The following is a 16,757-nucleotide window of genomic DNA, read 5'->3' as shown; positions in this document are numbered from 1 at the left end:
ATGAATTCAAACAAGTATTTACAGTAAGTTTAATATTTAAAAAAAAAAAACTAGCACACGTTTCTTAAATTTCAGAATAATTCTGACATTTTGTACAACACTAGAGTCATCTAAAGTATTTATTAAATGACATGAAAAAAATTTTATATGGAGAACTTTCAAGTCATTTGTCAAAACAACAAAACAGAGCAAACCAACAGCTTTGACTGTAAACATCATGGTCTTCATACAACCCGGTTACACACAATACATACGCTACAAAGTGCCAAACTTTGCCAAACTCAACCTGAAGGTTCAACATACATACACACAAACTTAATTAACCCACCTAAATTAATAGCAACATTTGCTTAACGCACATTTGATAACTTTAAACTTGCACCTTCATGTGGATTAGGACTGTAGATTGTGAAACAAGTTAATTTTGCATAATTCTCTTGTGATACCAGTGTCGAGGTTAATTGTTATCTGTGCTTGGAGCTTGCAGACAACATCCACCCCCGCGGCTTAAACAAACAGATCAAGTGCACTGAGTGCCTCGGTCTCCATGTCAGTCTGTCTCTGGGCCACAGCCTGCGAGAGAAAGTCATCCAGGAAGTTGTCGGTGTTGGGTTCGTTCATACAAGTGTTCACCTGTGACATTGCACCAGCAGCGTTGACCCCAGAGTCCAACTGGTCTACCCCATCTCGCCCTTTGGCGAGCATCTCAAGGAAGCCAGTGCTGTCCGGTGAGAGGTTGCTGGCTGTAGTTGCTGGCGAGAGTAGGTCTGAAAGGAAGTCATCGCAGACGGAGCCGTCAAATGTACTTGAGGTAACTGTGTTAGGAGAGCAAAGGGCAGTGCTGTCCGGTCGGAGGCTGGCTCCCCCTTGATGACGCAACATTTCATTCAGCTTAGCGAGCTTCTTCTTCTTTGCCTTCAGTTTCTTTATCAGCTTGTACCGGAGGGCTTCAGTGTCGCTGAGACCCGGAGGAACCTTTGAGGACTGGCTGCTATGTTTCTTTGAGGAGGATATTATTTCAGGGAGCACCTTTGCTCCAGGCGTAGGAAGTGATGACACCACTGTACAGTTTGTTAGTGATTTCAGGTGTTCGGGGGTTATAGGTTGAAACAGATATGATGTGCCTTTGGGAAGTGCAGCTGATGGGAGCGGACTCGGGGTATTTGAGCTCTTTGCACCGAATGCGCCGTACATTTCTGCAGCTTTTAGTGGCAGACCCTCACTCTCCTCTGTCTTGAGCTGTGGTTTAGGGAGGAGTGCACCAGGAATCTGCTGTCTTCTCACAAGGTTGGGGGTAGAGTGAATGGGAGGAGTGGGCTTTACTTTTGTGACCGGGATGGGGTCAGGTTTTACGACCGAATTGTGAACCTGGTGTAGTGGGTGTTTGCTGAGCAGGAAGGACCAGCGGGCATTCTGATCTAGTGCTGGCGGCACTGTGGGAGTTTTCTGACTATTGGACAGAGGTGAAGTGTCTGTAGAAGACACACAGGGTGCTTGTTTTGTAGTTACAACAGACGTGTTAACATGAGCAGCAGCACCCACAGGTTTGTTATTGATCACTACAGAGGGCTCTGAAGACGCAGGTGGTGAAATATGTGGAGCTGCTTTGGACAAGGATGCCTTTTTACCTGCTTGTCTGCTAACAACATTGCCTCTGCCAGTTCCTCTCCCTCGTCCTCTCCTGGCACCAGGCACGAATGTAGGATCGCTAGACGAGCCACCGTCAGATTCGCATGAGCTGGAGGCGGTGGGGAGCTCAACATCAGGGCCGTGAGACATTTCACTAGCTATTGCAGTGGAGGAGCTGTCCGGTGTAGGGTCGAGTACTTTATTCCTGCTGGGAACGCTCAAATCTTGCTCGTCTTGCAAAGCTTGTTCGTTGTCATTTAAAGGATGCATTTCGGAATCAGCTTTCAACTCCACCAGTGTGAGTGTAATGATGTCATCATGGCTGAGGCCCTCGAAGGTGTCAAGCAGTGTTGTGGAGCCCATCGATGCATCAACACCAGCTGTGACTGTTGTGTCCATGATGTTGCTGCTGTCTTCAGATGCTGAAAGTGCGCAGACGATGTCCGTGTCATTGGGAGACAAAAGAGACTGATCTGGAGTGCAAGGTACAAGTTCATCTGCCATCAAGTCTTTGTCCCCTAGACTGGGCTTCATCTCATTTTTAGATGTGGGAGATTGAGCAAATGTGCTGGACGGAGCACAGGGCTCTTTATCCTCCTGCACCTCCCAGAAGACAACGTGCATCTCCTGAGCAGGGACCAGGAGCTTTCGATGGCTCTTACAGTGGGGATGCTGTAAGTCGTCATATTCCAGCCATGAGCCTGTAAGGTACAAGTACGACAATAACGGAGTTACAACAAAAAAACAGCATGTGCAGCATAAATATTTATACAGATATGTGTTATGATTAGATTCTGAGGACTAGCTACATAACCAGGGTAGAGGAGTTATCGATTCACCCATAATTATGACCTAAATGATTTTATTTGACAAACAGCATGACGATACTAATACGAGAACTTTATTTAACCAAGACAGTGCCTCACTGAGACTCTCTTTTACAGGGGCATCTTTGCAAAGACAGCAGCAGGAGATAAAAAAAGAGCATAAAAAATGCAACACATAATGTGGACTAATAAAATAGAATGTGGAAATGTCTAAACAAATACTGGTAAAACTGCAGCAGACACGCCACAGATAAATTCTTTAAGTGACAATGAAACAAGCCCTAAATGGCTTCAGTCTTCTGGAGTTTAACATTGCATGAGTTGTCCAGCAGAATGTGCTGTTGGCAAAAACTACAACATAGAGGAACGGAAATATCCACCTTCAGGTGACTCAAATATGAACTGTGCGTTTGTGGTTAAACACCAAGTGCAAATAGAAAGGTTAATAAAGAGAAGTAAAAAAAGAAGCTCTTGGAAATTTGATTTCAATTATCTATGTAAAAATATTCCCACAGCAGCACACCTGGCTGCCATCGCAAGCTATTGTTAACAGGACATGATGGGGAAAAAAGGGAATAAAACTGTAACAGAATCAGTCTTAAGATACCTACCATCAGAATTACAAACCCAGGTGACAAAGTGCTTCAGCTGATGGATGTACTGTATGACAGTGGTGATCGAGTAACGTTTCCCATTGAAGGTGAAGGTGTAGAGTCTGACGTCATTGTCAGGAAGCCCCTCTACAAAGTGCAGCTGAAACACTGGAGGCACTCTAAACAAAACACAAAGCAGTTTTGTTAAATGGATAAAAACCATAACGTGAAAGCCTAGGTAGGACTTCTGTAAAACAATCTAAAACCCTGTTTCTATGAGGCTAGAGCGAGCGTTTCCTTGTTCTCACTCCTGCAAATATACAGACGTATTATTATTAAAAAAAGTGTTCTATTATAAGATGGTTACGTTTAATATTTAATCGGAAGTTGCAATTTAGAGATAAATGTGTAATTTTGCAGACGATTTAAGTGGTGAGTAATAATGAATTGGTCATTTTATTCGCCTCAGCAATATAATACAGTCGCTTTAACAGATAATTTAGCATCTGTAGGCAGACAATTAAAATTAATTTGATAATGTGTGGTGTAGCTGCAGAGGCACACAGTTTCTTACCATGTCCTGTAGAGAAGTTGTTTGTTATTCTAACAACCTAACCTGCAGATTTCTGCTGCACTTGTATTTTTATATCAGACAACTGACTTCTCTGGATCTCTATCTGGAGACTATGAGAAATTAACTTTGCCCATATATAATCATCAATTATTCAATAACTAATACTGTATGTTAAATGGACATCCTTTGTTGACATAGTAATTAATTTTTCCTCTGTGTTTCAACAACTGCAGTATAATTATTTCCTACGAGTAGGTGTAAGTACTTTGCAAATGGTTTTCCGTTTTGAAGTGAATTCCAACTAAAAATCACACCGTTAAGTGGTTATAGTGGTCATAATTTTCAATTGTACTGTTGCATCACACACACACACACACACACACACACACACACGTGAACATTTATCTTAATCATTAATCAAAAGTGAATTCCAAAAAGGCTAGCCATCGTAAAGCCACTGTTATTATACACCATTTTTCAAACTAAAAGGTAAATCGGTATTTTCTGCTAAGCAGGCTAGGAGTAGGGGGGTGTCTGTTTTAGCGGCCATGTCTTTATTATTTGTAGTAATTTAGCTTGTATCTCATTTCGCCATTTTAATTATACTTTCCATCTTAAGTGTCACTCACTAATTGAACCTGCCTCCTTCAGTTTTCTTCACACTCAAAGCCAATGTCTGCTGCAAACATGTTAGTGTGCCCCGCTTCTTCACATCTCTCCCTGTATGTATGATCCGGTTTCTTTCTCCATCAGTAGTAGGCTACATTGTATAAGGTCGCCGACTTTCTTCCACCCGCAGCGGTGCCACATGTTGTGGAGGCGTGTTGACTATGTAGCCTATCAAAACAAAACCAACATGGTAGCTAACGAATAACATCTGACTGGTGTGTTCACTGTCACTTTACCCGGTCCGCTCTTGTAAAATATCCACCGTGTTGCTACTTGTAACGTAATCACTCCGTGTTTCTCTGATAATTGCTACAATGTGTCGCCTAACCTGGGCGGCCCGCCGAAGTAAAGTGAATGTGTGGGAAACACTGACTGAACCGTTGTTTTTTTTCCTTTTCACAAGCCAGGTCTTTAACAGTGTCGACCAGCACCGTCTCTCCCTCCTGTTGAGACTTTGTGAGTAGACTACTTCGTGCAGACGCAGAGGGAGGAGCTGGGCTGTGCAGTGAGGGAGAGAGATGAGCAAATGCTGGCAGGATTTTACGGGAACATATATAACTCAAAATCAAACTATATCGGTATAAACGGTATTGTCTAATTTTATATCTTTTGAAAAATATCAGTATAACTCTTATACCAATATACTGTCCAGCCCTACTAAAAAGTAGACACATGAACAGTTGAATTCTTACCTCTCCAGCACCATAGTTCGTCTCTGATTTGTCTTGCAGCACACATTGCACGGAGCCAAGTGGACCGCACGAAGTGGGTGCCAGTCAGGCAAAATATTTGTGAAGGTGGGGAGAGTTTTCATAACCCTGAAAGGTACAGCATGAAATACATTTAGGATTTTTACAGTTTCACAAAAGACTGGCAAGAAGTGGGAAAGAGTGTGTGTGAATGTGTATCACAGCCTGTAATTAGGGCTGTTTGGAATTGGCTCTATATAAATTAAATAGTTGGCATTTAATAACATGTTGTGGTCAACTGTTCCCAATAGACATAAGATTGAGTTATCTACATAAGATCAAGATAAACAATGTACCTCCAAAACCATCTGTCCCAGCCATCCACCAAGCTAGTGCTGAAACCTTTAGCCCCTTTATCAGTTAGTTGATTAACAGAAAATTATACCACAATTTTGATTGTAAATTGGAGAGGAACTTTCTCCTGGCCGATTCCGATTTCTCAATGGTGTGACCTGCTAATTATGATTTTCTTTCTTTCTAAGAACTATAATATACATACAAACATTTTATAACTTTTGTTTAATGGAAAACTATTCCTTTCTTTATTACAATCCCCATGAGCACCAGCATAAACTATTCTTTCTGGGATCCTTTCAATTGCATGTTCATAATAAAATGTTGACTAACAAACAGCTTTTAAATTTTCTCCAAAACAGCAACAGTTACATGACCTTCTCTCCCTCAAACACATCTCAAAATAAAAAAGTGCTCCAGGTTAGGCTGCTGGACGGAGCTTTTTTGTAAAAAAATAAAGTCCAACTGAAAATAAGTTGCCACAGAATGACAGTGGGGACATGGGGGGGGGGGGTATATTTGAAAGAATACATTACCCTATTTCTCTCACCATTTTAATTCTACTTAATTCTCCACCTTATTTTAGTGTGCACAAACTGCTTTAATCTGCTCACCTTGCTTTTCCCATCAGTCACACACACGTACAGCTGTCTCTCTCTCTATCGGTCTGCTCTGTTCACTTTGTCAGCAGATTTATAAAGTCACCCAAAAACAACTTTTTTTTTTTTACCCACGATTATGTTTTCACAGCTGCAGGTGCGCTGCGTGCGAAGGAGGCTTGTTAATTACCGAGACCAACGTACTACTGAATGACATCAGCACAAACGTGTGTGTTCACTGCTGCTTTACCTGATCTGTGTAAAATACCCACAGCCTTCTAACATAATACCAGATAACGTCTTTCTCTCTCCGTTTCTATGGCAAATATACGTTGGCAACGGCTAACAAACCTGTGTGGTCGTGGTGCGGAGGTTTACAAATTGTGAGCTTTGGTCTTCCCTGGAGAAGAAAGTCCGTACCGACATGCTTTAGCGCGTGTCGCTGTGACAACAGTCTGTTCCTGACTGTGCTGCTGTGTGAATGACGTGAAGCATTGTGCAGTGCAGCATGCGTGTAAATGTGACCGGCACCGGTCACGTCTGATTTAGTTGAAAACCCAGTTTCCAGTCACCAGCTGATCTATCGGTGCATCTGTATTGTAAATTGTTTGTAGTAAACACTCACTTATTCAAGGTTCTCCAAGCTGAGGATTTGCTTTTCTCTCTTTTTTTATATCATTGTAAATTAACTCAACAAATAAATCGATTAATTGTTAAAATCAATTAACTAAAAGAATAATTATTTGTAAAAATAATTTGTTACTTGCTGCCCTACACTTCAGTCTACCAAAACCTTTAAGTTTGCACCACCACAATGTTAGTTCTAAATCTAAAGTTACCAAACCTGGCAATGCACTATTATCCTGAAGAGAATATTTCTACTACTACACTAGAGACAAATGCTGTTCTTGCAGTTCTGTGCTGGTCCCACATGGTGTTACAGGACACTTTTTTTTCTCCAAACATGTTGCTAATAACCAAAACATGTGTGAGAACTGAGAGTTTTAAGCCATTCAATCAACAATCCACTGTTCACAATCACTGTGGATAAATGAGCCCATGTGATCAGAGGTTATTACTTATTAGAGGACTTTATACCAATTTGTCTTCAATGATTCATTCATTTGTATTTTTATATATATATCTTTTACCGCTCCAAACCAAACTCAGGCACATTTGGGACCTCATTGCTATAATAATTGCTATAGTGAGCGATGCATTTGTTCCCAGGATGATTACTTTGACCACAATTACTTTATGTGCTTTAAATCTACAGCAAGTTTGAAAAAGACTAAATGCTTTAGTGGATCCAGTAAAAAACATAGTATTTCATCACCTACCTTTCTGTCGTGGCAACCTGACATTCACTGCATTTGAACTCCCAGTGAAATGTCGACTGGAAGAGTGGCTCCACCCATGAGTCCATTGTAAGCAGAAGCGGCATGGCAAAAACCGGAGTTTCCCTCTTACCTGGAAAGCACAAACATGCAGCAGTTAGAGCATCGTCACGGGTACGAGTGCCGACAGAAGCAGAAGTTACACTCTCCATTTCCAGGTCATTTTAAGAACTAAATGTGTGGATGAGATAAGGAAAAGCAGATTGTATAGCACATTTTAAACAAGGCAAGCCTTTAGATACAATTAAAAAGACAGGAGTGACAGGAGTGTGAAAGATATAGTGCCCTTTAAGATATTAATCCTAAAAATAAGTGGCATGTATGTCTGTATCTAAAGTGTGTCTGCATTGCTTTCCCCCTCACTATGCCTGCCTATGCCTTTGTATTTGCAGTATGCAAAGAGTTACAACCACTAAGCAAGTTGTCCCACTTTGTTATAATGTAAACATTTGGCTGCAACAAGCTGAGCAAAATCCAAGGTTTGCATGTTCAAACACGTCGCTTTCTGTTATTATCAGGTGATAATGGATGCTTTGAAATTTCAAGATTTACTCTTGCCTTGGATACTAAACAGGGATTAATGACTCGGTACAAGAGCAAGTGAGACACCAAATATCTAAAGCACAATAGACAAAAAATAGCAAAAAAACTAAAACAAAATTAAGCAATTTTGCAGTTTGGAAATCTTACAAGGGGCCCTAGATACATTGTATAAATGCTACGTGAATACATTTTGCAGAAGCAACTTACTAAAACAAGACAGACTAACTTATATACTTCATTTTGTATTCTGTTTGGCAAAAAAAGAGCATATGAAACCTAATATACATGAACAGAAGGCTTGAGGGGCCATGGGAGCATTGTGTTGTTGAGTTTGAAAAGCATCCGCTCAGACATTCTCCCTTGCTCACAGTAGCTTGGCACAATTTGCATATTGTTCCTGATCACTGAACACTGGTTTCCTATCAGTGTTGGTGGCTTCAGAAATATGGTTTAAAGAAACATTTTTATTTCTTTATATTTATCTACTTCTCTACAGCTGTCCCACCTCAAAGGGAAAGCACATGTTCATGAAACTGACTTGAAGAATTTACAAATTTTAATATAAACCTCTGTTGTTTTATAAATGTATTTAAATGTGGCAAAAAACTGGCAAAAAAAAAAGACGTGGTGCACGACAACTTAAATTTCTCGCCTTTCTTGTCACATGTTACAGAAATGTGCTCACTGTTAAACCTCAAGAATGACACATTTTCATTCAGTAGGCCTTTCTAAATTGTTTTAGTGCTTTCCGCACAACTAGTTCATTTGCTCTGGTCCGAATCAGTGGATAAGTTTGTGAACTTGAGAGAGTTTTCCCCTCGTTTCGCTTTCTATTCACACAGAGAAAAACCCATGTGAACCAAAATGCATCACTATAAACCACGTGAGAGCGTTCAATCTGCTTATTGATCAAATGTGTCTGGGGCGGGAGCATGAAAGTAACTACACAAACAGGGTCCAGTTTTGGCCAATATACCAGGCAAAACTATACCAGTAGAATGCACTTCAAGGAAAGGTCTTCAAAATACTGCTTCAGATTTTGCAAAGAATATGTGCCGCCTTCACATGCTTGAGCAGAACAAGGCAGCTAATGTTCAGCATATACAAAGGTAAGCTAACCGTCAACATGTTAAACCGAAGATGTGTCTCATAAGTGTGATATGTTAATGCTAGTTGGGTCGGATCGAGGTCAGAACACAGTTCCACCATAAGACAAATGCTCTGTGCGGTTGGTTGGTCTGCACCAGGGTTTGATTGACAGCTTTCACATCAGCCCAAACAACCGGTACTAACCAGGAAAACGCACATCATCTCCTGATGCCAACACTCGAATTTGGTCACACCACTTTTAGGCAGCCATTAGCCTGAATTGGTACTAACATTGAAAACATGCAGGGTCCCTGCATGCAACCAAATCCAAAATAATTTACTGTTTCTCATACTCTACTTCATTCTCCACCTTATTTAAGTGTTTACTCACTAATTGAATGTGCTCCCTTTTTCCACCCACAATTCCGTTTTCAGCTGCAGGTGTGCCGCATGTGGAGGAGACTGCTTAATGACGTAGCCTATCAAAATGAAACCAACGTGGCAGCTAACAAATGACATTGCACTGGTGTGTTCACTGTCACTTTACCTGGTCTGTGCTTGTAAAATATCCACTGTGTCTGCGTCACGTAACGTAATAGATAACAACTCTGTGTGCGTCTTTGCAAAATGCTAAAAATATGTAAAGTAAAGTCTGTATGTGGACACAACTAACAAATGTCTTCAGTGATTGAACTTACCCAGTTTGCAATGCAGCTTGGTCTTAAGTAGTTTGAAGATTGACATCCTAAGACTCTGTAGATCTGCATTGGCCTTTTGCAACACAAGTTTTGGCACCCTTGCCACACCATCTAAAAAGAAACAACTTTAATTAAGTGAATTGCACATAGAAGCATTGCATTATATTACAAAAATTAACTTCAAACGCTTTTTAGACAATGTGGTTGTAGACTTTCTTTGATGCAGTACTTAATTTACAGTCAAATGGCAGTACTATATTTGTGCTAGTCCAAAAAATATCTCGACTTAGGGTCAGTTCACCCAAATCACAAACAAAACATTTTTAATTAAGACTTGTGGTATCAAGCAATGCAGACCGTTTGTTTTTCAGCTTCTGATGTATCCACCTCACACATCTGCCACTATCCTAATGCAATGGAGGAAAGTCGCATTCCTGCTGTGTTTTACGAATGTAACATTTGAATGTTTTTAACAGCACAAAGATTAATTTCCATTGCCCTACAATTTATTGAGGTGGCAGAAGAAATCTAAAGGATGGATATCTAAGATATATAAGTCCTGGCCCTGTTCTCTTAACATATCCAGACTTTCATGCCAATATCAGGCTACAGTCATCATGTTAATTCTCATCCAGTGAATTTGGTTCTTCTAAAGCAGTTTGACGATTGATTTCTTCATCCTGGATGAAGTTACCTTGGGTAAATCTGCGCTCTTATTTTGAAATAAAGGCTAAATGAGCAGAGAGCTGAAACCATGGTCAGCATTCATTTGACTGGCTGAGCACTCATGTGATTGCAGTTCCATGGAAGTAAGTGTGTTAGGAAGCCTCCCAATATGCACTGGTGCAATAAAGTCATGACATCAGGTCTCATGTTATTCATGTTTCTGCATTGTTACTGGTGTTATTTTGTTGTACATTGTGCTCCACAATGTTTCCACATTTCAATGGTTGTTATATAATTTAGTATGAGTGCATATGGTTACAGCATGAGTGATGCTGTGTTCAAGAAATTGCATATTTGGTGTTTGGTACACTTTTTTAAATTTTATTTTGTTTCTTACTGTAGCTAATTAACTTATTCCAATTTAAAATAATGTATTCATCGTGACCCAGCTATGTAAATAAACCTGTACTTTTGCAGGTTTGGGTTTAAGGACTTGTTGCTAAGACACTAGCGCCAGATACACTTTTATCCAGACTTCAACAACAATCAAATCAAGCCAACTCAGTTATCCACGTACAAAGAACAGGGCCCTGGGCCTGCATGGCTTCATACCACTAGAGGTCCAGAAAGTGCGAAAACACAAGACTCAGCTCTTAATTGACATTAGCAGTTTAAGATTTCTGTTCAACTTTCTGCTGATTGTGGTATTTTTATTCTGGAGTAATGCATCTACACACAGTTTAAAAATCTGTTGAAATGACTCAAAAGTCACAGGTATACTGCAGGCTACCTGATTAACTTACCTCTGCCTGTTTGCTGGTGGACTTGAATGGCAACACAAATGTCTTCATATCCTCTCATCAGCCGCCAGACAGACGACCGCTGAGGCTCATATTTAGGTTTACACTTTCTCAAGCTCTTAAAGTTTACCAAAGCAACAAGCAGCGAGTCCAGCCAACACAGGCTGTCACTGTTCCTCCAGAAAAGCTGATTCGGAACATGCACAAGCTCATCTGACTCCACGGACAAATCCTGAGTTTCGGATTTAATGCTTCTTACATCCTTACATGTGGTGATGTCTGCAGTCGGTGGTTTCTGTTCCGGCCTTGCTGGCTGCTCATTGTGCTGAGGCGATGGAGCAATGACTTCAGTTGAATGGATATCATCATGTGTGATAAAGGACTGATTGGAGTCCGGAATGCAGGGTCTGTTCAGCACCTCAGGAGGACTCTTCACCTGCCTATCGCCATCCTCTGTACCACAGTGAAGAGAGAGTGCAGGCTCATCCGTGTCAGCGGTCAACAAGGCTTCTGATGAGCACTGCAGGTGTCCAGCTGAAGCTGCATATGTAGTGCGAGCAAAACCATCTGTACAAGAGGCATTCTCTGGTTCCTTGTCCAGGATATAATCCTCATCTTGTAGTGATTCCCATCCTGTTGTCCCTGCAACTGGAGAATCCCTGCTGTATCCATTTACCTTTTCACCATCTGTCTTTGGTGCTGCACATTGGCCATTACAGATAACGTTTGCTGCACCATGCTCCACTGGGCCGATAAGTGTGTCAGTAATACTTGGTGGCCAAAGACTGTCAAGTTCACTTGATCGCAGACGTTTGTGCACGGGTTTAATCAACTCTTCTTTTTCCAGTGACAAGGCATTTTTTCTTTTGTTCCCAACAGTGGGCTCCACAGGATCCAAGCTAGCCAAAACATCCTCCAAGGGCCGACTGACCAGAGGGAAAAGACACTATGTGGGAATGGAATACGGAAAGGTTAACAAGACATCTAGCAAAAAAAAAAGAAAATAAATGAAACACGGCTGTTCAGTTGGATGTGTGTGTAACACCAGTGCTGGCACTTACCTGTGAGTTTGTGCAGAGGGTGATCGACTCCTGGAGGTTGATGCGGTAAGAGCGCAGAGCATAGGTCAAGCCCTTCGAAGTACACCAGGGACAATACTCCAGTGAAGCAGCTCTTTCCTGAACCTTTAAAAAGATTTTTCAAATAGTTGAAAGAACATGCAAAACTGGACAAAATTTGTCTCCTACATACATATTTTTTTTTTTTTTTTTTTACCAACTTCACTGCCATTTTTCAGCATCTCTTTCATCTCTCCACTACTACCAGCAGCTTTCATTATTATATTCTTCCATCCATTTAAATAATTGTCTGTACATGCATTTCAGTAACACATGAAAATTAGGAAGGTTTACTTGATTTACCTTTCAGAAGTGAAGCAGACAAGTAAGAACTGCTGAAAGTAATTGTCGGGTTTTATTGTACGTTCTATTTTTTTTTTTTTACTTTCGCCTCAGATTTTTGCTCATCAATATCAGTACAAGTGACAGTTTGGTGAGGCTGAATGGCACACATGAAGTGGAATTTTACCAGAATCCGTAGATGGCAACTACATATAAACGTACATGAAACTTAAAAGTATGCAGTAATAGTCAACCATTGTTTTCTTTCAAAAATATATGCTTGTAAAGAAGAAATTGGTGGTACACAGTTTCTCATACAACATTACAGTTGGTAAGTTTCAAGCTTACCAAAACCTTTCGCCTTTTACTACCAAAGATTTCCATTTGTGTTTTGTTTTCTTCTGTTTAATTTGGATTGATTTTCAAATTCAATTCAGCTTTGCGCAAGTGACAACAGTGAGAGGAAAACTAGAGCTCTACTGACTTTTCCCAAATACCCCGCCAGCGGTGAGGCCAAAGCCCCCAAACCAGTATCTTCACCAGTCAATGGCAATCCACCGCCGCTCTTCTGGTCCATAGCTGTCCGGTGCCATTCAAAAAATATTACCATGTCACTGCAACCTGGCTCACCTCCAAAGAAGCTGAGGAGAAAAATACAGCACCGCATAGGGCATGTTACTCAATGCCTACAAGTCATGAATGCACAAGGAAATGCAAGTTTTTCTATTTGTTTATAAAGTGATTATAGTTATATGGTGTTACTATTGTTATACTGTAGAGAAAAATGCAGCTGAATGACACCACTTCGTACAAACTGTACCCCACTGTCCCTTAAACACGTTCTGAAATCTACAGCATAACCCAATGTATTTTTCTATTTCATTCATTCAAATTCCATCTAAAACAAGATGTTACTGGTTAAGTTAACACATGTATGAGACTGTACTCATTGCATTATGGAATTATACATGACTTTTCTTTGTTTAGATATCGGCAATATATATTGGCCATCTGCCGCACTAAATATCGGCATCAGGAAATGAAAAACCCATATTGGTCGCCCACTAAATCACAATATAAAATTATGTATATCATGAACGATACAAAATTGTATTTATACTATTCATGTCTACTCCACGTTTGAATATTAGTCCAAATGGGTATAATCATGAGTTTTTAAGAGTATGTGTAGTTTGTGTGGCCTTTTACATTGAAGGTTTTTGTCAAATATCAGAAGTAACCCAGGACCCAAGCTGTTTCACTGTCCCTCTACACAAAACTAGCCTAAAGACAGATGTTTGCAGGGACACGCGTGGTACCACCAGGGCAGCAGCAGTAAAATCTGCCACCGATGCTGAAACACAGAAGTCTAAGCATTTAACTATTAAAACAGCACTCAAAAAAGTTCATAACACATACGTAGCAGGATTTGCGTTACACTGGCACGTAAAGGCCAATTTTAAAGCTGTTAACGTTAAACACAGTGAATTGGCATCTCCTAAGGCAAATTAATCAGATACACTAAACTTCAACTCCACTTCATCTCGATTCGGGAACAAAATGATGTAAGGTTTCTCATTAGCTTGATAATACATTAAGACTATAATAACTTTTTTTTTTTAAAAGATTCAAACTTTCTGTTGAGATAAACTACATTTACAAGCCTAACCGCACTAACGTTAAATGAACACTTTCATTCCCTGCACCTGGCGGTTAGCATGCTAACATATTAGCAGGCAGTCATTTCAGTCGCTACAGCCTCATTTTCAGTTTTCGTGAATAAAACGTATACGTACCGACACCAAATTAAAATTAAATTAGATAATACGATGCTGATCGACAAAACATCCACAACGAGCTGTATTTAGTAATCCCTGCCTGCGGAGAAAGTCCATGTGCATCCCTCTGCCAGTTCGTGTCACAAACGTTCGTTTTCCGCTCGCCGGCGGTTGTGCAGCGGCCTTTGTCGTCCCCTTCTGACAGACAATGGTTCCGCTGGCCCCCACCTGGTAGTTCAAGGCAACTGCAGTATCCTGTGCTCAAGTTATTGTTCATGTCGGGACTGAATTTGTATGGCACTGCCATGGCACTGCCCATGAAACCAGTACTAACCGGTGCTACTGCGAGAACATGAGCACGAACGTGTTGAAAGATATGTTTTATTTAATCGCGTTATTTATAATCATCAAATGCTTAATTTTTAAAAGCGAAATATAAACGTTGCATACCATATTTTCAAAGTGGAATACATAAACAGCTTGAAAGAAGGCTAAAATAGACAATAAATAAACATGTTTATCTGCAATTCCAATTTTCAATATAATTTAATTCTACTTTATCTCATTATTTTTATGATTATTATTATTAGTACTTTATTAGATGATAATGTATCCCACATTAATAATGGCATTACACAAGTTACAAGGCACCATGGTGCGTTTAAACCAGTCTGAGTTCATCAGACCCATCATCATTCTATGAACTGATTTAGACTATTTAAAACTGATATGAGACAGAAAACCAAGCAACCTTTCACATTTGTGAAGCTGTCAAAAAAACCCAAAGATTGATAGTCAGAATTTAACTGATTAGCATTATTTTCTATTTAGCTATTTTAGATATACTTGCAGCAGTCCCCAGAGATAGCCTAGGTCTATTTTGAAATATGAGCCTGTATAAATGTCTCCCACATTCAGTAGTTTGCTTATCTGTTGTTATTATTATTATTTTTTTTAATAAGGCTACTGTATGTGGCTACTTGAGAAGTAGAAGGGTGGAATTGGTTGGGGGTGGGACGGGGGTACATATGTCCCTCACTGTGGTCCTATAATACAGCCCAGCACCTCACACTTGCTCTTGTACCCCCCCCCCCCCCCAAACACACACACATTCACAGATGTGCACACACAAATCTCCCTCCACCAAATCCCGCCTCTTGTATGTGCCCTCCTCCCTTAAGCCCCCCCCCCCCTCCAGTATGTGCTGCTCTCCTGTCCTCTATTTTCTTCTTGATGACAAAATGAATTTGCATATTTTTCCCAGGGAGCGCTCATTAGAATGCATAAACCGGCCGCCTCCTAGCCTCATGAGCAGGCTATAGCTTTCTGCCGTGGCATCTCCTGATGCAAAATGAGATACAGACAGGCAGCATCACAGGCAGACATGTGGCCAGAGTCTGGGTTGTGATTGGCATTTGGAATCAGTTCACCCTTCCCATTCTTAATTCAAGGATAAGAATAAACTCTGTGTCAGCCATTTTTCTTTGTTTCTGTATTAGCTGCTAAGCAGGAGAATATATTTATTAGATTTCCATATTAACTGCATTTGGAAAAAAATTAATGATTTCTTAAGCACGTGTGCTTGTAAGATTTATCTTCAGTGGACATATATTTTGCAAATCATAATGAATATGGACATACTCTTTATTTTAGCACCCCCACCCCCACCACATTTAAACACACAGACCACATTTAAACATTTAAACACACAGATAAGCATTTCAAGTCAGATAAGTTCATAACCTCCACTTTGGGCAAAGTAAGAAGTCATCTTGAGGAAGGCCCCTTTCACAGTCTAAAATAACTGCCCTAAATTTTTCTCAGACTGGTCAACACAATGGACACCCACTATGTTTCTGTCTGTAAGTTTTGTCTATGGTGGGGCTAGAGCTCAGGTCACAGGTCACATAAATCTGTATTCTACCTAGGACTACTGGAAATGTGAATCTGCAGAAACATCCTTCTGTAATACGTAGTCTAAGTTATAACCCTTAGTTATATCCAATTATACTAGTGCACAGCAGGTTTAGTGTAGGTAGCCTATATGTTATAAGTCAGGAGATACCATAAAGACAGTTTATAGGAGATACACTCATTACATCCATCTTTAGCTTTGTCTGATGGTGGCGCTAGAGCAAGGTCACAGGGTCATCAAACTCATTACAGTGGGTTTCTTTGACTAGCATGAATGCGCATAGCACATGTCATGCCCATGTAACCTTAACTTTCAAGATCTGTTGTTGATCACACAGACAAATAAATATACTAATTACATGACCCCTTGACATCTCTTGACCAAGCTAATGAGCTGAATTGTTCACCTGTGTAACAGCAGGACAACAAAATGTGGTTTTAGAGTGTTATTGAATCAGATCAGATACACATGAAAGGAAAAAAGGTGATAAAACTGGGAAAACTGTGTGTGATTAGCTATATTATATATTCTGTATGG

At 40.3% G+C, this 16,757-nt stretch overlaps 1 protein-coding gene across 2 annotated transcripts; it reads right to left on the bottom strand.

Annotated features, from left to right (window-relative positions):
- Position 1: 1 nt before the first annotated feature.
- On the bottom strand, positions 2 to 14,483 carry uspl1 (ubiquitin specific peptidase like 1). 2 transcript variants are annotated; one of them, XM_038707683.1, is made up of 9 exons: positions 14,324 to 14,483; positions 13,012 to 13,168; positions 12,189 to 12,311; positions 11,131 to 12,073; positions 9,662 to 9,772; positions 7,275 to 7,404; positions 4,985 to 5,110; positions 3,068 to 3,228; positions 2 to 2,330 (listed from the first exon to the last, which is right to left on the bottom strand). In XM_038707683.1, exons 2-9 carry the CDS (start codon positions 13,135 to 13,137, stop codon positions 508 to 510), a joined length of 3,543 nt encoding a protein of 1,180 aa, XP_038563611.1. In that variant the 5' UTR covers positions 13,138 to 13,168; positions 14,324 to 14,483; the 3' UTR covers positions 2 to 507. The 2 variants fall into 2 exon arrangements, with proteins under 2 accessions (XP_038563611.1, XP_038563610.1); XM_038707682.1 differs by having other exon boundaries at positions 13,012 to 14,480.
- Between the last annotated feature and the right edge of the window lie 2,274 nt (positions 14,484 to 16,757).

The sequence above is a fragment of the Micropterus salmoides genome, unplaced genomic scaffold (genome assembly GCF_014851395.1).
Source record: "Micropterus salmoides isolate LMB-PRFRI ecotype aquatic unplaced genomic scaffold, ASM1485139v1 Ms_hic_scaffold_9, whole genome shotgun sequence".
Taxonomy (NCBI): domain Eukaryota; kingdom Metazoa; phylum Chordata; class Actinopteri; order Centrarchiformes; family Centrarchidae; genus Micropterus; species Micropterus salmoides.
This window is presented reverse-complemented; position numbering and strand designations above follow the sequence as displayed.

Bases quoted from the DNA above. Each gene is read 5' to 3' on its own strand.
- uspl1 (XM_038707682.1), bottom strand. From the start codon at position 13,194: ATGCGGTGCTGTATTTTTCTCCTCAGCTTCTTTGGAGGTGAGCCAGGT. The intron at 9,773-11,130 runs GTAAGTTAATCA...GTTTCTTTTTAG, and splicing joins CCACCAGCAAACAGGCAGAG to ATGGTGTGGCAAGGGTGCCA. The intron at 5,111-7,274 runs GTAGGTGATGAA...TGTACCTTTCAG, and splicing joins CAGGTTGCCACGACAGAAAG to GGTTATGAAAACTCTCCCCA.